We start from the raw sequence: 27,530 nt of genomic DNA on the forward strand, positions 1-27,530 counted from the left end.
GGTTGAAGGAACTCACTGATTTCTTCTTAACTTTTCCCATTAATGCACAGATTAATACATTGTGTATTTATTTTAAAAACATATACTGTATTGGAAATGTCACATCTACACATAAAACTATGGCATGAGAGGCAAAGCATCTTGCATCATCCAGTATGTTATGACATCGATATTGTGCTGCACATACTGTTCAGTAAAACTGAAGCCAGCAGGTAAATGATTGACAGTTATGGAAATGCAGGGACTGGTCCATCTGTTTGCAGTGTAGTGCTGGGATTATGCACTGACTGGGAACAGGTGAGAAGGACCACAGAGACTCGCAAGTGAACTCTTACGAGAACACGCATTTAGGATGCCCACACCAAATCACAGTGTCCTGCGACACTAACACAAACACACAGAAAACATGCCATTCTCTTTCAGCGTTGAATGCGTGTCCTTTTCAATGTATTAAGACTGCACCATAAATCTAAAAATTCTGGTTTTTATGTACAAACATTTTTGTATGGTGACAATGATATACACTATAAGTCAATTGTAGATACAAGTATCAGTATTATTTATTTATTTTATGCTAACTGTATTATTATTATTATTATTAAGTCAATGATCTGCCAAATGAATGTAGTTATGACAGGTATTGAATTTTACTTTCCAGTCTTCCTACAGTACTCACAAATGACCCACAGTATGGGAGATAAATGGACTATTAAGGACATGCTTACTATTTTTTAATCCAGTTCACTTTTCACGGCCTGAAGGATTTTTTTCTGTTTCAATCTAAACAGTGTTATTGTTATTATTACTTATGTATTGACTGTGTTGCTGTTATGTGTTTCATGAAACATTAACTATTTCAATGCACGAGTGTACAGAGCTCTTATTCATTATTTTGTTGGTAATACAGTAAAAATAAAATTTCAGCATCTGAACGATGCATACATTCAGGTTAACAAAACGTGGAAAGATCAGTTTGAATTAGGCCAAATTTACCTGTCGCATTACACAGAACTATTTTGCACAGTTGGCACACTTATTTTAGTATTTTATTTTCTCTGCAAAAAAATCTGAAAGGCAGATCGGCTGTAAAGGGTACAGAGAGAAGCATCGTATCATCCATGCAAAAGAATTTAAGCTGTGAATATGAATTTTTGCAACGTCGTGATTTTTTTTTTCTTTTTGACACGTGACACGGAAGCGGAAGTTCGTCTGCTTTCTTCAGAACCACTGGATTGAAGAACAAGAGGGTAGGTATTCCTCGTAAATGGAATACATTAGCTAGTCAAGGCTGACGCGTGATCATTTAATTGTGTTTAAATCGCTAACCTCTGTAAGATTTCCAGGCCGCACTTACTCGCTAGTTGCACTTTAAGATAATCGACACTCGCTGGTAAGCGTGCGTTTGTCGTCGCTGTTCTTAGCCTAGCTTGCTGGCTGACCACTGTTCTTTATTGGTAGACTTCTTGTAAGCCCGTTGTTTATTTGCTATATTGACCCGATAACTCTTTTTAAGGCCAGACACACATACAGATTACGACTTGAAATTTTATGCCCAGAAGAAAACAATGACATATCTCACTGGCTTTCCGCACAGAAAATGGACACCCGTTTCACCAGGGGCAAATCGGCTATCCTTGAGCGGTCGCTGACTCGGCCGAAGACGGAGGTCAGCGTTAGCGCCTTCGCCTTGCTGTTCTCCGAGATGGTTCAGTACTGCCAGAGCCGTGTTTACTCGGTGTCCGAGCTGCAGGCTCGCCTGGCGGATTTGGGTCAGGGCGTGGGGGCTAGTCTTCTGGACGTGTTGGTACTGAGGGAGAAGAACGGCAAGAGAGAGACAAAAGTGCTCAACATATTACTCTTCATCAAGGTACGGCTGCAGTCTGTGTGCACAGCGTGGTTTTCTTAGGCTGTTTTCACACTTGGTCCGTTTTGCTGGTCCTAACTCGAGTGCGATTGTTTTCCCCTCCCCCTGCCCCCGCTGGTCGCCTTTCACATCACATACGGGGCGGCAGTGTAGCATAGTGGTTAAGGAGCAGGACTCGTAACCGAAAGGGTGCAGATTCGATCCCCGCTGGGACACTGCTGCTGTACCCTTGGGCAAGGTACTTAACCCACAATTGCCTCAGTAAATATCCAGCTGTATAAATGGATAACATTGTAAAGAATTGTAACCTATGTAAGTTGCTTTGGATAAAAGCGTCTGCTAAATGAATAAATGTAAATATTTTGGTTGTGAATGCTGGTCCGTTTACGTCATCAACACGTAAAGAACATGCAGCATTTATTTACCATTATTTAAGGGAGGCCAAATGGAAAGCCACACTAGCTTTCTTATTCATCTTTTTGTTAATATGGTGTCAGCACCATAATAACCGTGTTCTGCATTTTCACTCTGCCATAAATACGTCCCGCTGTCTGAGAGTGATGCGAGCTGCTGGGATAAGGAGGTTTTTGCGGAGACAGGCGGCAATGCGAAATGAATTTGCAGCTTTGCTTGCCGAGCATACACGCATACCCTCAAGGTGAGCGAACAGTGTGGCTACCTGCAGTTATTTCCCGAGTAGTTTTAGATGCGACAAGCAAATAAGTTACACGTCCGTCATCAATAGCGTTTACTTCCTGGCTTTAGATCGGATAGCTTTCACACCAAATGCGAACCGCACTGGAGTTCAGGTGAACCGTACCCCAGACTAGGTGTCGACCGATTGTCTGGTGGTTAGATAATCGAGGCCGATATTTGCACATTTTTGATTATCTGTTATAGGTATATTTTTAATCTAAATTCCCGATTAAAAAACAACTTTTAAAAGCAACGCGCATACTACCCTGACGCATCTCCTCTGTCAGAAAAACTGCTATTGGTATGGCTAACATTCCACAAAATTCCCTCATTGGCCAAGACAGACAGAAGGTTATCTGACCTTGAAAATCAAACATTTTCTCAGACCTGCTGCTGGAAAGAATGGAAGGTAAGTATCCAGAAAAGATCGTTGTGCTCAAACCATGCCTTTAACCAAATTGCACTAGGCTAATTGGACCTTTTTGAAGCAGTATAAGTAGTCTACGCTTAAGCTAAAAAAAAAAAAAACAAGCTTGGAATATAAAAGAAATAAGGACAAATTGGCGCTCTTATAAGTTGCAACAGTTTAACACTACACATTTAACAAATAGTAATGTATATTTATTCTTTCAAATGAAACATTCAAAGAAATTGACCCTAAAGCACGGCCCTTCTGAATTACAGTTGTCATTTAAGAAACCATTGTCATTTAACAATGTCATTTAAATTTTGCTCGCTTGCGGGTGCACTGTATGTCTGAACCTCGCGGCAAAGCTGAAAATACCCGTTTGCCGCTTTGATGTTTCTTCCTTTGGCCTCATCATCATCAAGGAAGTCGAGTTATTAAAATAAAAAAATTGCAGCACACAGTTTGCATTTGACAGTATTTCCGCTAACTTTATTACAGTCCTTCCACACGGTACCCTACGAGCTGTCCATTTTTTACATGAATGACTTATGAGCAAATGGGCTCCTAGAATCTCCCCACAGCTTCAGAAAAAGCGTGGACGGACAGGCTAGTTTTAAGGTTTGATATTTCATACTTTATGATGAAAATGCAGTCTAAATGATGTATCAATTCGCTTTATTTCTGACGCAATGATTGCCATCGTTCGTCCGATAATTGGATGCTTTTGAAATAGCGATAGGTATCTGCTTCGTAGCCAAAATAAGATGACCATCGAGAAATTTACACACAACGTCAATATTAGCCCCCTTTTAGTAGGCCCTGTCTCTCTCTCGTACACCGTCTCATTCGAACGTGCACACCCTCGCACAGGCTGCAGCTCAAATGTGACCCTCACAGATAATCTGTAATGCCAAATGTGGTCATTTTAGTTATTGCAATTTTCAGTTTATTTTGATCTTTGAGAAAGAATTTATTTGATTTTTTTGCTCTTTATTTAACTTTATGCCTGAAAGCATATGACTAAGTAAAGAGGGTTTGTAATTAAGTCCATGTTGTCACAGCCTATTTCTTTTCACACCGAAAAAAAAAAATTTAAAAGCATTCAAATATCAGCCTGAAATATCAGTTATCGTCCTCTTTTTGTCACAGATAATCATTATCATATCAGCCTTGAAAAAACCATATCGGTCAACCCCTGCCCCAGACCCCCGTTTTCATCAACAAAATGAACCGAATTAACAGCGCAAGCGGACTTGGGTCCACACCAAAAGCTCTAGTGTGAAAGCACTCTTAGGGTGTTTTCACATATAGTCCTTTTTAAACGAACCAAACTCAGTCCTCTTAAAGTGGACCAACAGAAAAGTTCACATTGTGAGTTCATTTGAAAGAGGACTCGGTTCTCTTTCTGGTCCACTTCAGCTCTGATGGGGCCTCAGTCCTCTTGCTGTTCACACTATAGTTCCTCTGGAGCTCTCAGACCTTTACTGCTTTGGATTATGGGTAGCTTTCACTTGGAACAAGATGGCTGTTGCTATACTTATATACATTCCTGTGGTATTTTGATTAAATTATCGTCTTGCTATAGTTCTTGCTATTGCTACCAGCGGCCATGGTTCCGTGTGGGGCTGGGCGATCAATCAAATTTTATTTTCAATTATGATTTTGGCTTCCAACGATTATGAAAACAAGATAATCGAGATGAGCTTCTCATAGTGCTCAGTTAGCAGCTGCTATATTTTTTAATGTTAAACCTCGGTTTCCTCAGAGCTAAAATTAGTTAGAATTTTTTCCAATCTAGTGTTCTAATCACACCGGTTTTAGCATACGTGCTAAACAGCAAATCACACTAGTGTGACTGCAGCGCGAAAAGGCTAAAGTTCAAGAAAATCCACTGTTAAAAACACAAGTTCAATAAATGCATGATGTTTCCAAAGTCGATGAGTAATTGTGTTAAATAATTGTGATCTCAATATTAACCAAATAATCGTCATTGTGATTTTTGCCATAATCAAGCAGCTCTAGTTCCGTCTATTTGTTTTTTCGAGCATCCTAGTGCAATAGCATGTGATCTGTCTACGGCAAGCCTAGAGGGCTAAAATACAATGGCAAAAGGTGACGTGAACCTGGAGCGCTTTGTGTTCGTTTCAGAGGGGTCTGAGTTTGTTTGGAGTGTTCACATATGCACAGAAAATGCTGACTAATCGCTCTGAGTTCGTTTTGAGGGCTGAAAGGGACCAAGTGTGAAAAAACCCTTAGTCTTAGTATGTGAGCGTCGCTGAATGCCTGAGATTTTTCAATCCAGATGAAGTCAGCAGCAACTCACATCAGCGAGCTCAGTGTAATCTAAACGAAATATGAGAGATTGAGACAAATATCTCCTTTCAGTCAACTTGACTAATGTATGTTTTTATAGATGTATTATTTCAGAATGCACACACTTCTACATACCTCTACATTCACATAATTCTACATACATAGTTCATATTTTCAGTTGCCCGTTTATGTGCACCTTTTTCAGATTAATATAGAAACTAAATATGGATCAGTAGGTTGATAGGCCTAATTTCACATGGCTATTTTTGTTTGACTCATACCCATTAGCTGATGCATATATTTATCATTTAGAGCTTCAAGTACATGTGTTTATATGAAATTCAGTTCTTGAGAATTGGATCCCTGAGCATGCACTGCAGGCTTGATGCACATATAAAGGTTTTTTTGTTTTTGTTGAAAAATAGAATGTGGAAAGATTGTGTTGAATTGGGTCCATTTTTCCTTTTTTGGGTCCAAATCTTTGTCAGACAGTGTTTCTACATCTTTCTCCCAAACTGGACCTGAGGAGCACCGTTGTCTGCCGTAACCCTGTCTTAGTAAGACTGCTGTTTGCCTGCAACTGCAGGTGTCTGTGTGGAAGGCCCTCTTTGGAAAGGAGGCAGACAAGCTGGAGCAGGCCAATGATGATGACAAGACCTACTACATCATTGAGAAGGAGCCACTGATCAACGCCTTTATCTCAGTGCCCAAGGAAAACAGCACGCTGAACTGCGCGGCCTTCACAGCAGGTATCGTGGAGGCCATCCTCACTCACAGTGGCTTCCCTGCCAAGGTCACAGCACACTGGCACAAGGGCACCACCCTTATGATCAAGTTCGACGAGGCTGTCATCACCCGTGACAAGGCCCTGGATGGACGATAGAGGACCTCGGCGGGGGCGGGGGGGAGGGGGGTTGGGGGGGATCTTGGAATGGTATGATTAGGCAGGGTTGTGTCTACATTACATTAGAAGGACATGTCTAGGTGGCGTTACAGCTGGAGTGTGTTTGCTCTTTGCCCTGGGGTGTGGTGTTGTTTTTGGATCAGTGCTGCACAGATTCACTGACCCTTCAATCCACTGGGTGGCTCATTCCATTCACTATATCACTGTATCATGCAATCCACTTACTCAGTGAAGATCAGTGAAATGGCAGAAATGACCATGCCCCCACACTGTGGGTCAATCACAATTGAGTGTGTGTTACATTTAAAGAAGAAAGTAACATGCTCCACCTCCTCAGCCTGACCAGGTCGTGAAAATGTGACCAGCTGTGTGCCTCTAGAAGGAAAGGGATCTGTTCACAGATTCACAAATATCAGTGAGACTCCTTCATTTCCTGGATGTGAAGATTATATACTTCCGCATTGCTTTGTTAAATAGGAGAGATGACAGAGAGGGCTACATGATGAATTAAACATGGGCTTTGGTGTTCATGTGTGTGGGCTTCTAATGCTGCCCTTTTATGTAGAATTTAGTGGTACGTTTGACATGGTGACTGGCAGACACAGAGGGGTGGTTCTCATAGGCCAAGCAGTCTTAGTCCCAGCAACAATGTGCTAACTTCTCCTGGAGTGGATATTGTATGTGTCTGTGAAGCCCTTTGTATGTGATTGTATGTGAAGAGAGCAGCTTGTAAGACCAAACCTGTTCTCTCTGAACTGTCCCATTGGTTGAAACAGAGCTCAAGCTCCACCTCAGCTCTTTTGGGTTCAGTTGAATGTTTCCATGTTGTCAAAGTGCTCCATTGTAAATAGGCTTAATGTGTTGTGTTTTTGTTCAGACCTATGGGGTCAATTTCTGCAACTTATCAGTCATTTAAAGTTTGTTTTTAGACCTGTAGACCTCAGAACTGTATTAGAACTGGAACTGCTTTTCTGAACTGAAGGCTTGCGGTCATTCAAATTGTCCCTTGAAGTCCTGACTTTCTCCACCTTGTATGTTGTAACAGTCTGCAGTGATACGAGTTAAAAATATGGCACTCTTTGAGTTTATTGCAAAATAAATTCAATTTGCCTAAGACTACAAGACTACAACACTTCATTTTATTAGCAGATACACTGAAAAGGATTCATCTGTCCTGCAGAAGTATAGCAAGACCAATAATCAGACCAAATGTGTATGTGAACATAATGGATTCAAGATAAGTTACTACTTTGCTTTAGACATGTTAAAACTGTGGACATATTCAGAGGGAATTGCATTAGCAGCTTCTTGCGGTGCCTGACATGGGACATGCAGCTGCATCACACATTTAGTGCTACTATACTTTTATCAAATTAAATCCATATTTCATCCCTCCACTGGCTACTGATAATGGTTCACATCTCTTTCCAAATGCTGGTGTTAGCCTATTGGGCAATGAGGGGAACAGCTCCCTCCTTAGCTTCAGTCTAGCATCACTCATACTCACCAGCCAAGCCACTCCACCCTGGAGCCTCAGGGTGGCTGGATGTCCCTTGTTCCTAGCCACATGTCTTGGTAGCAGGCAACAGAGCCCTGATGTCACTCCTTGAGGCTTGGTTAGCTAGTGTTGTTGCCTGTGGAGGTAGGGGGACATTGCATTCAGCACAATTGGCACCATTGTTGGTAATTAGAGATTGGTTGGCCATTAACCAGGAGGTAGCAGATTCTCATATGTTGAGGTGTGTGCCTGGGAGAGAGCGTTTGCTCTATTCAGGCACTGGGTTTGGACCACTCTCGAAAACCCTTTTATAAAGCTCAGGATGATTGCTTCGAAATAAAAACAGCATGGAGCGAGTACTGGAGAGAACACTCACCAGCAGGGGAAGCGGTAGTGTCAGACCCAGCTCAGCCACAACAGGGCTTCAATATTGCAGCTCGCAGACAATAGGTAATAGCAAACAGACTGAGGAGCAAGAACAGGCCTATGATTTGTTTGTAAACATATTGTCAGGGAAAACCTAAACCAGCAGTCATAAAAGACAGGTTATCACTCATTGGGACCAATGTGACACTGTGAGAGCCACAGGGGAATAACACTGTAATCTACCTTATAAACTTCCTTGAGAACAGTGGTTAAGCAGTGGTACAGCAGTGCTAAAGAAATGGGAACTGTTATATGGAGAGTATTTCTGAGTCCTGGGAAAGGCTTTATATGGTACATTTGAACACGGTACTTTAGCTAAATCATTTCAGTACATATCCAGCCGTGTAATGGATAATATACACAACTGAAAGATATAATGGATGGATAGACACTGCAGTCAGTTTTTCCACACAATGGACGTGTGACACCGCCCACTGCAGAGAGCTACAACCAGAAGCTGGTCGTAAGTGGTGATCAGAGCCATGTAGAGAGTCGCGTAATCTCCGTTCTCTCCAAGGGACCTTTTTCTTACAGCAATGGCAGATTGTGGAGCCTCTCAATAGTTCCTGGAAGTTAGCAGCAAATACAGCAGCAGTGTAGACCTGTTTATGATGCACTTTTAAAGGGTAAGATGTTTAAAGAATCACATTGTATTGTATCAGCATATCTGACTCAAATTAACATGTGCATTAAAGCACGTTAGTTGATTATCCCCCAGTAAATTAGTAGATTTAGGGAACGTTAACAGACAACAAATTAGGCTAGGATATTGGATAAAGTTAGCAACACATAACATTAACCACAAACAGCCTATTAGTTGTAAATTCCGTTCTCTTAATGCCATTTCATCCAAAATAGTGGAATTAGAGCCTTTCCCTGTTCCTTATTTTTAATAAACCAAACATTAAGCTTCCCAATGGTGTGGTCTTTGTGAAAAAGTGCAAATGCAATGTTTGACTATGATTACCTCACATTTTTTGTTGTTGTACTCTTTAGTGATAGTAAGATTGCTCCTGCTGACTTGAGCAAACCATTTTTTTCTCCTCTCCATGTCAGTGGGGAAACCGTACATTCGTAATCCTTTCTCCGAGCAATTGGAGCATCCCCATGCAGCACAGCAAACCATGGTGGAGACTATATGCAAGGACAACACGGAGGAAAGGGCACAGACAAACTGCTTGATATGCAATTCATGTTTCTGAGTTTATTAGAGATGTATTTAATGAATTCATGACAATCATTTATAGTCACCTGTCAGGTTCCTTCTGTCCTATCTGAAAGTCATAAAGATTACATTAGTCATTAAATTATTAAGATTACTTAGGCCCTCAGTTACCATGGGATTAATGAAACCACCATGAATTAAAGAAATGTTAAAAATGAATCTGATCTGAATTTTGAAACATTCCTTCCCTTCCCCTCCCTCTAAATATATCAATAAACATTAGAATTTGATTGCTCTTGACTACCATACAAGTTTAAGAACATAATAATAAAAAAGGAATTCAAAGCAATAAACAACAGCAACACGTTCTTTAACGAAGGTTAGCCTAAAATATGTCAACAAGGCAGGTACCGCTAATCCTCAAATAATACCGAATTTTAATTAAAAAAAAACATATTGATGTAACTACATACACATGTCGGTGTGCTATATAAATATTGTAAAACAACGCATTTATTGACTACTAATTACCAAAAATTCAAATTCAAATTGCCCGCCAAGAACTTAACTATCTGAAGTCTACGTGAATCACGTGACGATCCATCATTTTGGACTTCCGTTGACGCGACACAGCTGCTCAGCGGTATAAGCGACAAACCCTGCGCCCCGGCAGTGACTTTATCACTGTATGTCACCAAGTCGCTGTGTAGCTGTCGCTAGCGGATGTTTCGCTGTCGCTTGCTGCAGCCAGCTTGTAGGTCTTGCTAACGTAGTTTTGAGGAAGTGGGCTACAAATGTATTGACAGGAGATATATCAATTTTCTAAAAATGTATATACTAATAAATATTATAAATATATATTATATTTTATATTTATTTATATGTTATATTTATATCGTCTTTGCTATATTCATCGTAGAGTTGTATGTTCGTATTTTCTTAAAGGCAGGCATATTAATATATAGCCCAATATATGCGTGAACCCACAAATCAGGTTCATTCCTGTGTTTTGGAGGGAATTTATTTTCCTATAAAGAGTGTGATCTTGCCTCAAACACTACCGTTTCACCATGGAGCTAGCATTCGCAATCGCCGATATGGGAACTAAAATGCTTATATAGGAACTAAAGTTTAAGAAAACGTTTCACAGCGAAAGAATATAAGATTGGCCGTCGCTCGACTCTGTCGCTGCTCATTTGCATAAAGTTGAACTTTGCTTAACTTTTTTTAGTCGCCAAGTCGCGGCGAGATTTACCGTGTCGCTCAGCGTCGCCCAGCGACTATTGGAAATGAATGACTTCCGCCCGCTTTGTCGCTCGTCGTCGCTGCCGGTGTGAGCGCAGGGTACGACGTCGTGTGTAATTCAGCAGGGATTGTAATTTATTGCATTTGGCTTTTATTTTGGTCATCATTTATGTATTGCAAGGCATCGATATGGCAACCCCGGGTTGTAGTGATTGCAACCAAGAATGCTCAGGTCAGTCTCGCAAGCTGGCGCCGCTATTTTACACGAAATTGGAAGGCCTATATTTTGTTTTGTTCTGAGCAGTTTATAAACATAGTTGTAATCAAACTAAATAAATAATTACATAGGCCTATTATAAATTAGATATTATAAATAACTAATAGGCAAATATCTGTTGGGACATCTTCTGCTGTTTCATTATTTTTTAAACAATAGGCTAGGATATGCTGCAGTATGTTGGCGTCATTTAGTTGCAATGTTCATCCACTTCCTTCCGAAATAAAATGCTATGGATAATTCCTATTTCACGAGCCGCTAGCTAGGGCCTTGTGAATTGCCTGCTTTAGCTAGTATATGCTTTCAGCTGGGGGTCGACTGATTATCTGGTGGTGAGATAATCGGGGGCAGTATTTGCAATTTATTGACTATCGGTCATCGGTATATTTTTGTCTAAATTCCCGATATATATATAATAAATATTCTAAAAAGCAATGCGTGCACTATCCCGACGCATCTCCTCTGTCAGAAAAACTGCTTTTGTTGTGGCTAACATTCTACAAAATTCCCTCATTGGCCAAGACAGACAAGGTTATCTGACCTTGAAAATCAAACGTTTTCTCAGACCTGCTGCTGGAAACAAGGATGGAAGGTAAGTATCCAGAAAAAGGGTCGTTGTGCTCAAACCATGCCGTTAACCAAATTGCTAATGTATATTTATTCTTTCAAATGAAACATTCAAAGAAATTGACCCTAACGCACAGCCCTTCTGTATTACAGTCGTCATTTAAGCAACCGTTCACGAAATTAAACGTTATAGTTCGCTTGCAGTTGCACTGTATGTCTGAACCATGCGGCAAAGCTGAAAATACCCGTTTGCCGCTTTGATGTTTCTTCCTTTGGCCTCATCATCAGTCGAGTTATTAAAATAAAGATTTGCAGCCCACAGTTTGCACTTGACAGTATTTCGCTAACTTTATCCCAGTCCTTCCATATGGTACCATAGTTCTGAATTTAACATCACGCCCACCTTGCTGTGGCTATGTAGGATTCATCGGAAAATTCTCAGCGAAATCAGTTTACTGCGGTATCATCCTTTCAGATTTTCTAGTTGGTCTAGTCATTTGTCCCGTTGAGATAATATTTCACTTTACTAATTTAAAGGATTTGACTGCATTTTAATCGAAGTATTGTGTTCAGAACAGGTGTTGCGCAGATCCACTGATGTACATGGATGTGCAAATGTAATCTGTCCAACGTCAGCTACTGATGCTGTGAAGACCGCGTGATCTGTGCAGCGCCTGCTGTTAGGCGAACTAACAGTTTTTTGTTTTTGTTTTTTTTTTTTTTTTTGCTTTGCGCGTGTTGCAGGCACATCTGTCGTCTTGTATAAGACTTCGTCTGCTCCATTATATCTTTGGCTGTTTAAGTGTATCGATTAATTAAACGCGAATATAAATGTCAGTATACCAGAAACATCACAGTTTCCCTTCTTAATGTGTTTATAGATCAGGTCTGTGTAGGATGGGTGTCACATCAAGGATGACAGTAGGCTACTGCCCTCGCCACACAGACAGAAGCACAAAAATTTTCAAAAGTGCATTGTAAAGTTTAATAGAAATTCATGTTCACAGGCATGGAGCAAACATGATGTTGTGCATTTCTTGAAACATTTGTGGTTCGAAACCTTTTAAAAATAGCACCCCGTTTTTGCTAAAAAAAAAAAAAAAAAAAGGGGGGGGGGGGGTGTTGAGCACGTCTGTATTATAATTAGAGTTGGGTCCGATACCGATACTGGTGCTAAAGCGATTATTATAATTAGAGTTGGGTCCGATACCGATACCGGTGCTAAAGCGATACTTTACGGTACCGGTGCCTGAACTGATACTTTTAAAAAAAGCACAAAACGACAGTCGATGACATTAAAGAACTGCTTTTTATAAGGCGAATTTGAACTTGAAATTTAACATGATATTAACTGTTAACAGTTTAAAGTATACTTAAATATATAAATATAAATAAATACAAAACACTTTGACAAAACACAGTTTGCATTATTAGGGGCCAAGCACCAAAGGTGCTAGGCACCTATTGTAATTTGAATTTTTCACTATTATGATTATACTTTCTCCTCTGGGAGTCTATGGCAGCCCATAGAACCCCTTGGTGGATTTTTATGAAATTTGGCACATTGATAGACAGTCCAAAGTATCCAGGCCTCAAATTTGGGGTCAATCCATCCATCTCTGTAGCGTCACCAACAGGTCAAACGTCAAGGTACATTTTTGCTTATAACTTTTGAACCATTTGTCCTAGAGTTGTGGTCTTTTTTCCTCCTGAATCCTTGGATCATGACGATTCGATTGCACCCATTGGCGGTAAAGTCCACCATATTGGATTTTCCGCCATTTTGAATATTTCGAAAAACCTACTTTTGCGAACTAGTCCTAGGCCGTTGATCCTATCACCACCAAATTTGGTACATATCATCTACAGATGGGTGTGACCAAAAGTTATTCAAAGAATTTTGCTAGGGCAAACAATGTGGCCACTGTCGCCCAATGAATTTCCATGCAGAAGACACCAAAAGAGGAAGTGAGCCATATGTCAGCAATGCTTGGTTGCAGTCATGCCAAAATTGGTATACTTTATTGCCGGGGGGAATATTGGGTACCCAATATTCATGAAATTTCATGAAATTTGGCCATATGGGGGCATTGGAAATGAAGTGAAATTCCATGGCGAAGACACCAAAACAGGAAGCGAGTCATATCTCAGCAATGCTTTGTTGGAGTGATGCCAAACTTGGTACACTTTGTTGGTAGATATCTCAACTAAATTTCTTGTGCTTCATCAAAGTTAAGGATCCTATCTGGGAACTTAGAAACCTCCACATCAGCCATTTTGTGTTTCATCCATCTTTGATTTAGTCAAAAACACATTTAATCACCTCCTCCTAGAGTTATGCCACAATGAGGTTTTGTGTATTACCTCTTTGGACCATTGTCTTTAACAGTTGTTAAAGGATAGTTGCCAGGTTGAACAATGTGGCCGCAGTGTACCCACAAATTCGCCCGTGAAGTCTCCATAAAGGAAGAGTGGCCATATCTCTGCAGTGCTTTTGTTCATTGGCATAAAAGTCGATACACATGCTTACAATTAGGCCTGGGTGTCACACAGCAAGTGTAGTGAAATTTGGCCACTTTGGGGTGCTATACTGAAAAACAGGTTTAAACACCCATGTGTCCATGTACTTAGTTTTTAATGACATTTTGTTCTAATGGACATCACAAGGCACAGACCACACAAAGAAAAGCAGTATTGCGACCAATTTTTTGTAGGTCATTACTTCATTACATATCAGGTCCTAACTGGAAAATGAACACATAGTTCAATGTCCAAATGTCCAAGCTAAAATTAGCTAGAATTTCTCCAACCTAGTGTTCTAATCGCACCGGTTTTAGCATACACGCTTAATGGCTAAGCACACCGGTCTGACGTACGGCGCAAAGGGGTTAAGTAGCACTGAAATGAGGGACCGAAATCTGCATTGCGATTCGGTCCGGTAGATACCGGTTGTATAGGAACCAATATGGTTTCGGTACCCAACCCTAATTATAATTCTCATATTTAACAATTTTCCTACTTTATGACCTTCCAGATGTTTCGCTGACATGCAGTGTGGGGTACTCGTAATGAGCAGGGCAGTATTGCAGTGTGGTGTAGTGGTGAGGAGCAACGCAGCATTGCGGTGTACTGGTAAGGAGCAGCGGTGTGGTGTAGTGGTAAGGTTCATGGTCTGAGTCCATGCTGCAGCACTTCTGTTGTACCCAGAGGTGGAAAAAATGGAATTACTTGCATATAACTGTTACATCCATACACTGAACAAGCTGATTTCACAAATTAGGTTGCAAATCCAAGTGACTGGAATAAATACTGGGAGTTTTTCTGCTTTCTACACCTGGACATTTCCACCTGTAGAACTGAAAATGGTGGAAGTGTTTCATTTCCTGCCAAAGTTTATGAAAGTGTTTGTGCTGTGCATGTGTAGTAGAGTGATGTTGTTACACTCATTATGAACAGGGACCTTTATTGTGAAATGTAATAGCGCACGCACAGAGGTATTTTGCAGTGTACAAACACTTCAGGGTAGTGTTTTTATATTATTATCTTTTAATATTTTTATAACGCAAGACAAGTACTTTGTACATATTTTCTTTTATGTAGAATTCAACCAACTATTGTTGGAAAGTGAATATTTTGTGCTTGATAGAATCTACTGTGATAGCCATGCCCACAAAGGGTTAATACTCTACTGTTACTCTTCTTACATTCTCTTTGGTTCTGCGTTTGAACTGAGAAGGTATGCTCTCCTCTGCTCTGCTGCTATTTCATAGTTATTTCTATGCAAACTGTATTTTTTGCTTAATATTGCGTTATGAGAGGTTCATATAACTAGTTCCAGCCATAGAGTTGCAATTCTCCATGTAGTTTCTTTTCATTTTTGTGCACAAATGTATTAAATATAAGTAATGATTGCAAACAACATGGTGCAGAGGCTGCAGCGTACTTGTTCATGTTAGCATGGCTAACAGTATGACGGCCTATGTACAGTGCTAAATTTCAATGTTGGTGTCTGATAGGTGCTGCTGATGGCTGGTGTGATAGCTTGGTTTTCCACCACTGACAATCTCTTTACTATCCCAGGTATGATAATGTGCCTTGCATTTTATTTTTCTAATGTATTTTGTATTTTTTGTATTGAGAATTAAACTCAGTGGGTTTGTTGTTTTTCTGTTCTATGATAGAGCATTTACCGTTGTAGTTGTTAGCTATTGTAAGCTAATCTTTCGCGCCACACTCACTGCATGAGTGTGCTGTTCTCTCTTTGGTTCGGCATTTGAACTGAGAAGGCACTGCTGAGGGCTGGTGTGATAGCCTGGTTCTCCAACACTGACAATCTTTTTACTATCCCAGGTGACAGTGTCGTTTTTCCCCAAACATAACACAACGCAGATTAGACCCTGCTACAAAACTGGTGCCATGACTTGGATGACTGACTAAAGCACACCTTGGCCGCCAGTGGTTGCTGAGGAGAAAGACGAGGTCAAAGGGGGATGAGTGTGGCAGAGCTGAAGTGAGTAGCTCTGCATAAAAACCTTGGTAGCGGGTTGCAGGTAACTGAGCGGTTGCAGCGGTTACATCACTCCCTGAAACCTGGTTAACTAATGTTGTTGCCGACAGGCTAGGGGCAATTTGCCTTTAGCTCAACTGGCAATGATGCTGGCCGTAAGCGGTTGGCAGTGAGCAGTGAGAACCCAGGTTTGAAATTCACTCACTTGCTGACCCACACCCATTACACATGCCACAGCAGACGTTCACCACAGTTTGCTCTCTGTCAGGTTTCTCTTTCACATTGGCCTCCAGGGACAGTTGGCATGCTGCTGTGCTCAGCTGCAGCTCCAAGTGGAAGTGCAGGGGCTTGCGTGTGTCTCTGTGTGCAAGTTACACACGCCATATTTTTCAATCAAAAGTCCAATGCAATTTCCTTTGCTCAGTTTCCTGGTGGAAGACATTTTGAAACAGGATGGAGGCTCTGGAGAGGCCAACCTCTGTGAAATTGTAGTGAAGAGTTAAGTGCCTGTGGTTCACCAGGTAAAATCTGTCATTGTGAACTCTCTGATTCGCTGTGATAGACTTATGCTGGTCGCCTGTGAGTTACACTGATAAATTTTACGCAAGTCGTCATTCCTGCAGCAAGTCTCCACTGAAGGATACAGACTGGAATGTTGATAGGTTGTGGTATGTTTATTCTCATTTGTTCAATTGTCTTAGTGTGGCAAATGCTACAGCTACACAATACATGTATGAGCTGTGTTCTGTTCAGTTTATGCAATCAGCCCTATGCGTTCCTTGACTGGCAATTTCTCCCTATGTCCAAGATATTTTTACCTGTACATTCACATTCCAAGAATGGGGAATCACAGTAGAACTCTGCAGGCAGCACATGAGATGTCTTTAGCTGGTTTCCCCCAAACAAGTTTTCTCTTGAACGTATGAAGGTACATGCTCACATGTTACTGTGAATTGAAAGCTTCACTGCTCTTTAGAGCTGTAAGCACACTACTGTCTCCACACAAGCTCACAGACACACCACCAATCTGCAGCAAGTGACGACAAGGTGTGGGGAGTGCCTGTCCTTTTGACATCCAGGTGTAATGTCTTAACAGGTGATTTATTTTAAAGTGAAAACCTGTACAGGTATAGTGCTGTTTGCTGTGTGGCCTAAACAGGCTGGGTCAAGTCATGGCTTGAGTTGGCACCATTCCCATCCTTGTGTGCCCTGCAGCATTTTAATGTGACCCCCATCTCTCCTACTCAGAGAGCAATAGGTTGTTGACCTTAGTAACTGACGATGGCTCCAGCAACGGGGGCGGTGACCATGGCGACTCCTGCCCAGGTCCAGACCATGATCAGGAGGAGCTTCGGAGGAAGCTGAAGTACATCATGAGCCCCTGTGACAAGTTCCAGGCCAAGGACTGCAAACCCTATAAGCTGGGGCTGCAGGTCATCAAGACCTTCATCATCAGTGTGCAGGTACCGCCTCCACAGCGCCCTGTGCTGACGTGCCAGATCACTACCACTGCCACACCTGTCTGTTCAATCCTGACACATTCTTTGATTGAAATAGGGCATGCTAGATGAAGGTATGATAACGTCATGTTCAAATATAGACTCATATATGTAAAAATGCATTTAAAGCAGAAAATGTAACATAAACATATAAAAAGCCAAAAATATATAAACATAAATTTTCTATGGAAATGTAACTCAGAAATTCACTGAAAGGCATGTACATGTTATTTTGAGTTTTATTTATTAAACTGAGAAAAGCAAGCCCATTTTTCAGCTGGGGACCCATAGTGAGGACTAGTGCCCAAGGAAGGACGCCACTGTGTAATATACTCTACTCACAGCCGAATGGCTTGAGCAAAAAAGAACAACAAACACACAGGACAAACACCAGAAATCATTTAGAATCATCCTCATTTCGCTGTTGCCTGCTCCAGTACATTTGAAATATGAGCTGATGATGGTACTTTTTTTGAACTTTGATTGAGCCATCTAGTCTGTTGGCTGTCCATGACTATCAGTCATAGAGCAAGACACTCAGTTGTGGCCTTAAAGAGGTGGATTTTGAGGTCCCTTCTCATTTTAGACTTCCAGACTTTTGTCAGTTTCTCTAATTTTTGCTAAGCTTGGACCTTCCTGATGGATATGGCCTTGTCAGTGTTTTCTACATGGTCACCCAGATATTTGAAGTCATGAACTTCCTTGAGATCTTTCCCTTCTGAAAGACATAAACTTTGTCTTCTTGGCGTCCAAGGAGAGTCCTGTATCACCGGTCGCTAGTTCTGTTCTGCATAGGAGTTCTTGTGCTTGCCTGATCTCATTTGAAGGACAATATCGTCGGCAAAATCCACGTCAGTTAACATTTTAGGGCTGTGACACCGGCTTTTCCTTCTTACCATCATGAATCCTAGCTCTTCCCCCATACCCTCTGTGGCCTTTTTTAGTGCATAGTCAGGAACTATGACAAAGAGATATGGTGCTAGTGTATCTCCCTGAAGGATTCCGGCAATGATGGTGTAGAGATCAACTGGACCATCAGGTGTGACAACCTTAGTCTTTGTTTTGCTGTACATAGCTGCTTTAACAATCTTAGAGGGTATACCATATGCTTTCAGGATCTTTATCATCTTCTGACGGTTTACAGAGTTGAAGGCTTTGCTGAAGTCGATAAAGATCAATACAGCAGGGAGCCTGAACTCTTTGACTCCTTCAGTAAATTATCAAAGTACAAGGATGTGATTCACTGTTCCTCTTCCTGCCCTGAAGCCATTCTGGTTAACCCTCAAGTGCTTGTCAAGTAATGGTCTGATTCTATTGAGAATGAGCTGAATAGTTTTCATTCACCAGTGAAGTAAGGCTTATCCCCCTGTAGTTTTCTGGGTCACTGAGATCACCTGATTTGGGTACAGGGATAATGCTGGATATTTTCCAGAGATTTGGAATGTCACCGTTCAGAGCTTCATTGCAGAAGTGGAGGAAAATCTCATCCAAGTCACATCATCTTATGACCTCTGGGGGAATGCCATCCTCACCACAACTTTTACCCTCCTTAATGCTTGATTTGACCTTCTGTATCTCTTCTGTGGTGAAAGGCTCATCACTTATATCGTCAAGGACTTGATCTATGCCTTCCTCATCTTCGTCAATATCTTTCTGAATGTCTCCTCCTTCATCACCTCCAAGCAATTTGTTGAAATAGTCGTACCAATTTTTCAATCTTTCTTCAGCACTATTTTCCTCTAATTTGGCACTTCTTTGCAGTCTTTCTTCCTGTGAACTCATTAATGAGTCTCCCAACTTTCTCGATGCTTGGAATTGGCGTGGGCATTCTCAGTATTCTCTATCTTCCTCTCAAGATCATCTTCCATCACTTCTCTATACGTATCTTTCATTTTCAACTTAGCCTGTTTGCAGCTTAGCTTGGATTCCTCTGAGTCTTGACTAATGTGTTCTTTGTACCTTCTTTCCATATCTTCTCTTGCTTTAACAACTCTTAGATCTGTGGCATAATTCTTCCACATTCTTTTCTTCTTGGGTATAATTTGTTCTGCTATTTCCCTGTTCTGCAAATCTTTCATACTTAGCGAAGATGTCCCCTCCTTCATCTTTCAGCACATCAAACCTGTTCTTTACTTCCACTGTATACTTTTCCTGCAGGTTCTTATGTCTTCTAAGAGCATTCCAATCAAAGGGAATGGTCCTCTTAGAGGTTTAGGCTTTCCTTAAGCTCATCTTGATTCTAGAGCCCCTTTCACACATGCACTGGATGCCGGAACGTATCTGGCCCTTAGCCGGAGCTGTATGTGAGAATGCAAATGTCCAAATCAGTCGGACCAGACATGTGACGGTCTTCGTTCTGTCAGCTCCCTAGTACAAAGTCCGCCTCGTGTCGAAGTGAGCCCTTGTATGAATAGAGCAGGCAACGTTCCGAAGAATCCACCGCGAGTGAGTGGGCGTGTTGATGACGTTTCTATTATGTGACTGGTGCGAAACCGGAAGAATAGAAACATCTGCCTCGTACTCTTTTCCACTTTCCACTGTTTCGTTGACATTGCGGATATGTCCAAATACATGCTATTTTGAGTTCAATGATCATTAAAGAGATAGTTAGCTATAGCTATACTGCCAAAACTTGCAACTTCCTTCCATAATTCCAGCGCGGATATTTACCTGGCTGAATTACTGAAAGGTGTGGCAAACGCAGATGTGCTGAACGGCAAATTTCATTTTAACCCTTTCGCATGTAACTTATTTGTTATGGTATGTAGCACGTTACCTGATATGGTTTGTTATGTTTTCATTTGCGTTATTAAGTTTCTTATAGATTTCAGTTAGCATTTGCTATACTCTTAGAGTTAAATTGCTGTTTCCTCAAAGCTAAAATTAGCTAGAATTTCTCTGATCTAGTGTTCTAATCTCACCAGTTTTAGCATATGCGCTAAACGGCTAATTACACTGGTGTGACCGTACACATGAAAGGGTTAAAATGAAAGTTGCCGTTTGCGTTTGCCACGCCTTTCAGTAATTCAGACAGGTAAATATCCGCGCTGGAATTACGGAAGGAAGTTGCGGTCAAACTTGATAATATGATTAATTTGCGTTAAAACATTAACGCGTTAAAGTTTTGCGATTAATCACGAACGAGCGTTAACGCGTTAACGTTGACAGCCCTGTAAATTATGTGCACCGGTAGCACCATTTGGATGGCTATGTGTGATTTTTTTTATAGGCTACCCAAAAGTACAATAGCTATGTTTGCCTTCTCCTCCTCCGTGCCACATTATGTATATTAGGCATTTTAATCATTTCAAAAACAATTTCCTTGGGTATAAAATCAGTTTTTGAGTTTTAAGTATTTGTGCAAATGATACACCTCCTTACACACACTCTTGTTTCTTCTTTTTGTTGTGGTGTGCTCCTGTGCTGCAGTACCTGGCGCTACTGCAGAGCACCGTGGGCCGCTATGCATACGTGTTTGGAGTGGGCGTGAACAGCAGCGCGCTCTCCTTGTGCCAGCACTACTTCAGGAGGGGCAGTATTGACCCAGCACATGACACCTTCAACATCGACCCCCACGTCATCACTGTTGCCCAGACTGCCTCTCTTTCACACTTTCTTCACATCCCCCTCTCCCTCTTTCTTCCCCCATTCCCCAACAGGGCTCGCTCTCTGTGCACAGTGAGAAAGCCACTATTCATATGTAACCATGGTGATGAGTCACCTGCTGAGTTTTGAAAATGAGTCTCAGTCATTTCCTTTATCCTGCACTGAAATAGTGTTTGCCAGCTGCCATGCAGTGGATGTTTTTTTTGCCATGCATGCAAGGAAATGAGCAGCTGGGTGGACGAGTGTATCACAGAACAAACAGCAGAACAAAAGAAACAGCAGAACAGACATAAATGAAGGCTTCTAGGTGGTGATCCATCAGGTCACAGTCTGGACCTAGAGCCTGTTGAGAGGCATGAAGTGTTCTTGAGTGAAAGCTCCTCACAGGGAAGCAGTTGTAGCAGAGGATGGGGAAAGGACCAGACTGAAAGTTGCCACTGTGTTGGTTAGTCAAGCTGTAGGAAGAGCTGGGCAGCAAGGTTTCACATGCACAAATGGTGACATGCATTCGGTGAACCTGGTGCAGTGTGTGATCTCTCCTCCTTGATTTCTCCTGCTGTTTCCCTTAGACTGTGTCGGAGTTACTCCTTTGGCAACTCCTCCAGGTCCTCTCTTCAGTGACTATAAGAATTTCACCCTCCAGTTCCACAAGTGAGATACACTCACACACACACACACACACACACACACACACACACACACACACACATACATTCCCAAACACACATATGCATTCTCTCTCTCTCTCTCTCTCTCTCTCTCTCTCTCCCTCCCTCCCTCCCCCTCTCTCTCTCTCTCTCTCACACACACACACACACTCCCAAAACACCCACATCTACACTCACACAAACACACACATACACATAACTGAATAAGTTCCCCTGCATATGATGCCTACCAGTCTACTTGACTGTTATGTTACTGTAATTTTCTGGATTATGTTGGGACATTGCTCCCTTTTAAAATGTTTTCATTGTGATCACAGGTAAAGGAAGAGCACGATCATATTACTGAAACATTTTTCATCTTTCTGCTCCTCTATCCCCTGTCTTTTCCAGACTGATTAATGTGACCCTTCAGTTCCAGCTGAAGGCTATTAATATCCAGGCTATAATAAATAATGAGATCCCTGACTGTTACACCTTCATTGTGATGGTGAGTGTGCTGAACACAGCTGTGTGACACAGGCCTTTTGGCTATGAGGACCAGACAGTGACCCTGTGCTAAACAGAGCTGTGATCTTCAGAGCCTAAAAGCTGACCCAGGCTTTTAGGCTCTGAAGATCAGAGTGTGTGTCTGTACTAGACAGAACTTTTCTCGTGTGTGTGTGTATGAGTGTGATTGTGTGTGTGTGTATAAAATGTGTGTGTGTAAAATATGTGTGTGGGGTGGCCATGTAGCATTTCAGGTAAGGAGCAGGGCTCGTAACCGAAAGGTTGGTAGTTCGAGTCATTGCTGGGGCACTGTCGTTGTACCCTTGGGCAAGGTACTTATACCACAGTTGCCTCAGAAAATATTCAGCTGTATAAGGGGATATCATTAAAAAACTGCAACCTATACAAGTCGCTATAGATAAGAGCATCTGCTAAATGGCAATAATGTAATGTCATGTAATGTATGATCTTGGCTCCATAGTATGTTCCTCTCCACTCACAGACAGGCCTGGATAACAAGGCTCACAGTGGCAAAGTCGAGATCAGCCTGGAAAACCAGGTCACCGTGTCATCTATCTACAGTGACCAGAACCCACAATAGTGGACACGGTTGGCCAGAGATTCATTTCTCCACCTCGTCACCCTCTAACAGCTCTTGAGGTGCCTGCAGAATTCATTGGGCAGTGTCAGTGGGAATGTGCTTATCTCCCTGTCAGTATCTGTCCCCCTGAGGTGCACTGTGGAAACTATACTAGGATTTGAACCTACAGTACTGGAAACCAGTGTAGCTCTAACCTCTGCACCACACACTGCATGCGTTAGTTCTGATATTCTTTTTTATTTCAGAATGCCCACTGCTTTTCCTCCTTTCCCTCCCAGTTTGGAATGCCTAATTGTATCATAGAGATGCTGTGTCCCTCTCTGTGTTGATGTCCAGTTGACCTGCAGGGTTTGGTGGTGTGCAGTGAGATGGACACACCCCTGGCTGACTTGGCTATTCCTGGAATGAAACCAGGAAACCTGTTCTATGTTGTGGAGTCCCAGCTGTGTCGATGTCAGCTGATGACACAACCAGGATTGGACCCAGGCTGTAGAGCTCAGCCTGCGCTTCAAATGAACACTTTCAAAACGAACACTATCTAAGCCACTCTGCAGCCCATGGTGTTCCTTTCTAACAGTCTGTATATGACTTTTCCTCTCTCTCTCCCTCTCTCCTACCCTCTCTCTCCCTCCCCCTTTTTCCTCTCCCTCTCCTTTCCTCCCTCTCTCAGATTCTGATCATCACCCTGCGCACTGCATTCCCCAATGTGATCCGGTTCTGCTGCTGTCCAGGGTCCATACCATGTCAAAGTAGGGCAGCTCATTTAGCCAGTGCTGTAACATATCCCAGCGCTAGTGTTTTAGAGAGGGTCCTGGCTCATTTAGCCAGTATTTTAGTGTATGTCTGTTAATGGTGCAGAAAAGTTTCTGGCTCATTTAGCCAGTATTTTATTTATCTCTGCTAACAGCGCAGAGATGTTCCTGGCTTATGTAACCAGTATTCCAGAATGCTAATGGGGCCCTCTACCATCTCCCTTCCGCAGTTCCACTCCCTGCCCATGGTGTCCGAATGCTTGTTCTCCTTAATCAATGGTGACGACATGTACGTATGTGACCTTTGCCGGGATGCATGGGAGCAGCCCACTGGTGTGGGTCTTGAGCCAGGTGTACCTGTACACATTCATCTCTCTATTCATATACATGGTGCTGTCCGTATTCATTGCATTCATCACTGGGGCCTATGAGGCCATCAATGTATCCCACACCAAGGAATGAAAGGAAGGGAAGAATGGAAGGAGATAGAGAGATAGAGAAAGGGCAGAACTGGGAGGGGAGGGGAGGGATAGAAAGATGAGAGAGGAGTGGAAAGAGAGAGCAGGATGGAAGGAGAGAGGGATAAATGAGAAAGAGAGAGATAGAGGGAGAGCAGGGCAGAAAGAGCTAAGTGAGTAAACGGAAGGGATGAATGAGAGACAAGGTTGTCACAATGGGGGGTGACATTTGACTGGGTGCCAATGTTTTTGTCAAAATGATTCAAGTCTCCATTGCCCCCTGTCACCGGCACCAGACCCAGGAGACCACACATCTGTGAGCTACACGCATTTATTTCACAGTGCACCAAAACGCCCACCTCCGGAAAGTTCCGGAAAGGCCCAGAGAGCTCGTCCTGTTCTTTCTTCTGCAGCATCAACAGGTGAGGGAGATAAACAGGTGAGCGAGATGAACAGATGAGGGAGACAGATGGGTGAGGGAGGCAGACGGGTGAGGGAGACGGGTTAGAGAGACAGATGGGTGAGACAGGCAGACAGGTTAGAGAAGCAAACGGGTGAGAGAAGCAGACGAGTGAGGGAGATAGACGGGTGAGGAAACAGGTGATGGAGACAAACAGGTGAGGAAGACAGATTGGTGAGAGACAAACAGATGAGGGAGACAGACGTGTGAGAGACAGACGTGTGAGGGAAATGGACAGATGGACAGAGACTTTGAAAAAGTCTGACATTACAGAATCTTTTCAGGGTGCACCTTGCATTATGATCTCCTCTGGGGTCATTTTGGGTTTCTTTATTATACTGAAATCCAGTGCAGTAATTACGTTTTCTGTTCCAGAACAACTACATATGAGGACAGCTTGCTGGTGAACTGACTGTGGATCTGCCTGGCTGGCCCTTCGCAGGCTGAAATCTAGTATGACATTCTAATTCACATCAGTTCCTTGAATTGGAAAATGAATGTAAAAACACACAAACCAAGGTTTATGGAAGGAGAAAGAATGGCATTTCCCTCAAACTGCCCACAGCGTCTTTCTACTGTAGAGCAGTCTTCCTTTGATCGTTTTGTTGGTTTTTGGCGCTGAATGGAAATTTACTGCTTCCATTCATATAACAAAGACATTGTGGTAAGGAGAAGAGTCCACAGGTCTGGACTGCATTTTCTTTCCTCCTTTAAAGCTCCTTGCACACACACACTCACATGCGCACAGACAGGCACACACACAGTTTCTCCACTGGAAGGAAATTTGGTCATTAATGTATGTTTATTTTTATTCTTCTGTGTAAAGTGAAATTTGAAGTCAATTGCCTTAATTTAGCAGGACATGCATTAGCTGTGGTTTTACTTGGTACTCCCTGTGCATCATATTTGTGCTCCTGGGTTTTCCCAATGCAGATAAAGCATCCTGCTCAGCAGAGAGAAAGGAACCAATATTTATAAGATGGTATCTGTCTTATATTAATGTCAATACGCATAGTGCCTTTTTTCTGTTTCTGATCTCTGTGTACTGCAGTTGAATCCTAAAAATTCCAAATGGTGAGGCCAGTTCTGTTTTTTCCTGAGGGACTCTGTCAAGCCTCTGTGGAACACTCACAGCTGTCACACGCAAGTGCCACTTGCTGGAATGTCTCTGTTCTCTTGAAAAGTTAGAGGTTTTTAAAAGTTCTTCTTCCACTTCTAAGAAAAGGCTGCATAACCTGCAAACAAGGGGTGCATTTTCTGCAGTTTATACATAGCAGTTTCTGATCCTGGTCTGAACAAAGATCGTGGATCTGGAGCGGACACCAGTGTGTTAATTGAAGCCATTGAAACCCTGCTGAACAGGGCGATGAGGGCCAGGAGAAGAGGTTGGACTATCCACCCTACACAACTTCCTGCTTTCTGAGTGACAGGAGAGCTAGCAGAGGAAGTGAGGACCCGGGTGCATAATTCCAAACAGAAAGGAATCCCCAGGCTGAAAAGCTATGTGTTTTAGGCCTACTGTCAAAGACACCTGTTTTGATAGGCACGTAGGTTTTGGTAGGTAGCTGAGGTACAGTATAAACCCGAATTTATGGAATTATGTACATCTCAGTAACAGGATAAACACGGTTATTTTTAACCGAATAGGTTTTTAAATGTAATTTATTTATTTGGATGACAGGAAAACATCATAAGATTCTGTTTGAGACAGAACTCTAAGGACCATATTTGTACAAGAACAGTGTGATCATTGTATGACAACAGGGAATAGAGAGACACTCACAGACAGGGAGAGGTGATGTCTACCCAGAATGCACTTCTTTTGATACATGTTGCTCGTTTTTGTACATTTTTTTAAAATATGAAAGTGTAAAAAATAGTTGTATACACTATTTGCTGTGTTACAAAGCAAATGTTTTCCTTTTACTTTTACTGTATTTGTACTTTTTATACTTTTTGTTGTGTCAGAGCTCTGAAGTGGATGCCCTGATTTCACGTATGTGGTGTGGAGTTTCACACAACTGATTATTAAACTCTGCCACTGACACAAGGGAAGGTTACTAACATGAGCCCAATGCAGGTATACATGTACACTATGTGTGCAAGTTTACCACACATACAAGGTATTAACATATCACATATATACATACCTATCTGTACATAGGAATGTATGTGTATGGGTAAATGATTTACAAATGTATAGATGTTCTTGTTTTTTATTGGTTCAGCTCATTTTTAGATTTTTAGCTTTTTTAAATTCTTGGTAGTGTGGTTGTTGAATGAGAATGCATTTTGTCCAGCATTGAAGAGTTTCCCTGCAGTCACTAAAATGCATTTTTCCCCCTTTTTGGTCTTGAGAGTCAGAAAACCTTGAACAGAGAAACAATGCCAGAAAGAAATTTTGCATGTCATCATGCTGGTTTCTAGGTAGCCATTAGGGGCCACATTCTTTGCAGATTCATCAGTTAAAAAAATCATAATGATGAAAGCCCATTTCATTCACCATTCTGATCCACCTAAAATTCAGTGGATCTGTGGAGCATGACACCCCTGACATATTTTATGCTTTTTATGTCTCATTTCACATGGAGTGCTGGTTAATTGGGGATGTGTGGACTGGAGACATGATGGAATTGTTTGCAGTATGGCTGATCCTCATTAGGGGGATGTGCCTCAGGGGTCCCAGCTTACCTTGATTTGTAAGGCATGAGACTTTGCAGGACCGATACCCACAATCCATCTCTGGAAATGGAAGCTACAGCCTACCAGTCAGTGTTATCTCACAAACAACATCTCTGTCTTACAGAACTCAGCTCTCTAATAAAAATGATGGACCCTGTAATGCTGTCTGTCTCACTGTGTTATTACATTATTGGCCTTCAGCACATGCTCTTATCCAGAGCAATCTACATAGGTTACAATTTTTACCCATTTATACAGCTGGATATTTACTGAGGCATTTCTGGGTTAAGTACCTTGCCCAAGTGTTCAACAGCAGTGCCCCAGCGGGGAATCGAACTGGCAACCTTTCATCTACGAGTCCTGCTATACTGCTGCCCACTGCTGATATGCCTGTAATGTTTTCAGTCCCTGTTATATTTCTAATACATGAATGTAGGGTGATATGAC

The 27,530-nt window shown here is 41.9% G+C and overlaps 3 protein-coding genes across 6 annotated transcripts; all 3 read left to right on the forward strand.

Moving 5' to 3' along the window:
- Window positions 1–1,217: 1,217 nt before the first annotated feature.
- trappc5 (trafficking protein particle complex 5) lies at window positions 1,218–6,173 on the forward strand. 2 transcript variants are annotated; one of them, XM_036552986.1, is made up of 3 exons: window positions 1,218–1,247; window positions 1,595–1,867; window positions 5,869–6,173. In XM_036552986.1, the coding sequence occupies exons 2-3, from the start codon at window positions 1,598–1,600 to the stop codon at window positions 6,163–6,165; spliced, it is 567 nt and encodes a 188-aa protein (XP_036408879.1). In that variant the 5' UTR covers window positions 1,218–1,247; window positions 1,595–1,597; the 3' UTR covers window positions 6,166–6,173. The 2 variants fall into 2 exon arrangements, with proteins under 2 accessions (XP_036408879.1, XP_036408880.1); XM_036552987.1 differs by lacking the exon at window positions 1,218–1,247 and adding an exon at window positions 1,256–1,390.
- A 4,360-nt stretch (window positions 6,174–10,533) lies between these two features.
- LOC118795047 (mucolipin-1-like) lies at window positions 10,534–22,106 on the forward strand. 2 transcript variants are annotated; one of them, XR_005005775.1, is made up of 4 exons: window positions 10,534–10,752; window positions 17,120–17,334; window positions 20,800–21,627; window positions 22,035–22,106. XR_005005775.1 is itself a non-coding variant. In XM_036553396.1 (3 exons), exons 1-3 carry the CDS (start codon window positions 10,710–10,712, stop codon window positions 21,103–21,105), a joined length of 564 nt encoding a protein of 187 aa, XP_036409289.1. In that variant the 5' UTR covers window positions 10,534–10,709; the 3' UTR covers window positions 21,106–21,666. The 2 variants fall into 2 exon arrangements, 1 of the variants encoding a protein (XP_036409289.1); XM_036553396.1 differs by lacking the exon at window positions 22,035–22,106 and having other exon boundaries at window positions 20,800–21,666.
- On the forward strand, window positions 22,062–25,153 carry LOC118795049 (mucolipin-1-like). 2 transcript variants are annotated; one of them, XR_005005776.1, is made up of 5 exons: window positions 22,062–22,131; window positions 22,633–22,790; window positions 23,402–23,480; window positions 23,714–23,772; window positions 24,238–24,684. XR_005005776.1 is itself a non-coding variant. In XM_036553397.1 (3 exons), the coding sequence occupies exons 1-3, from the start codon at window positions 23,678–23,680 to the stop codon at window positions 24,811–24,813; spliced, it is 258 nt and encodes an 85-aa protein (XP_036409290.1). In that variant the 5' UTR covers window positions 23,508–23,677; the 3' UTR covers window positions 24,814–25,153. The 2 variants fall into 2 exon arrangements, 1 of the variants encoding a protein (XP_036409290.1); XM_036553397.1 differs by lacking the exons at window positions 22,062–22,131; window positions 22,633–22,790; window positions 23,402–23,480 and adding an exon at window positions 24,777–25,153 and having other exon boundaries at window positions 23,508–23,772; window positions 24,238–24,363.
- Window positions 25,154–27,530: the final 2,377 nt, after the last annotated feature.

This window comes from Megalops cyprinoides, chromosome 19 (genome assembly GCF_013368585.1).
Source record: "Megalops cyprinoides isolate fMegCyp1 chromosome 19, fMegCyp1.pri, whole genome shotgun sequence".
Taxonomy (NCBI): Eukaryota; Metazoa; Chordata; class Actinopteri; order Elopiformes; family Megalopidae; genus Megalops; species Megalops cyprinoides.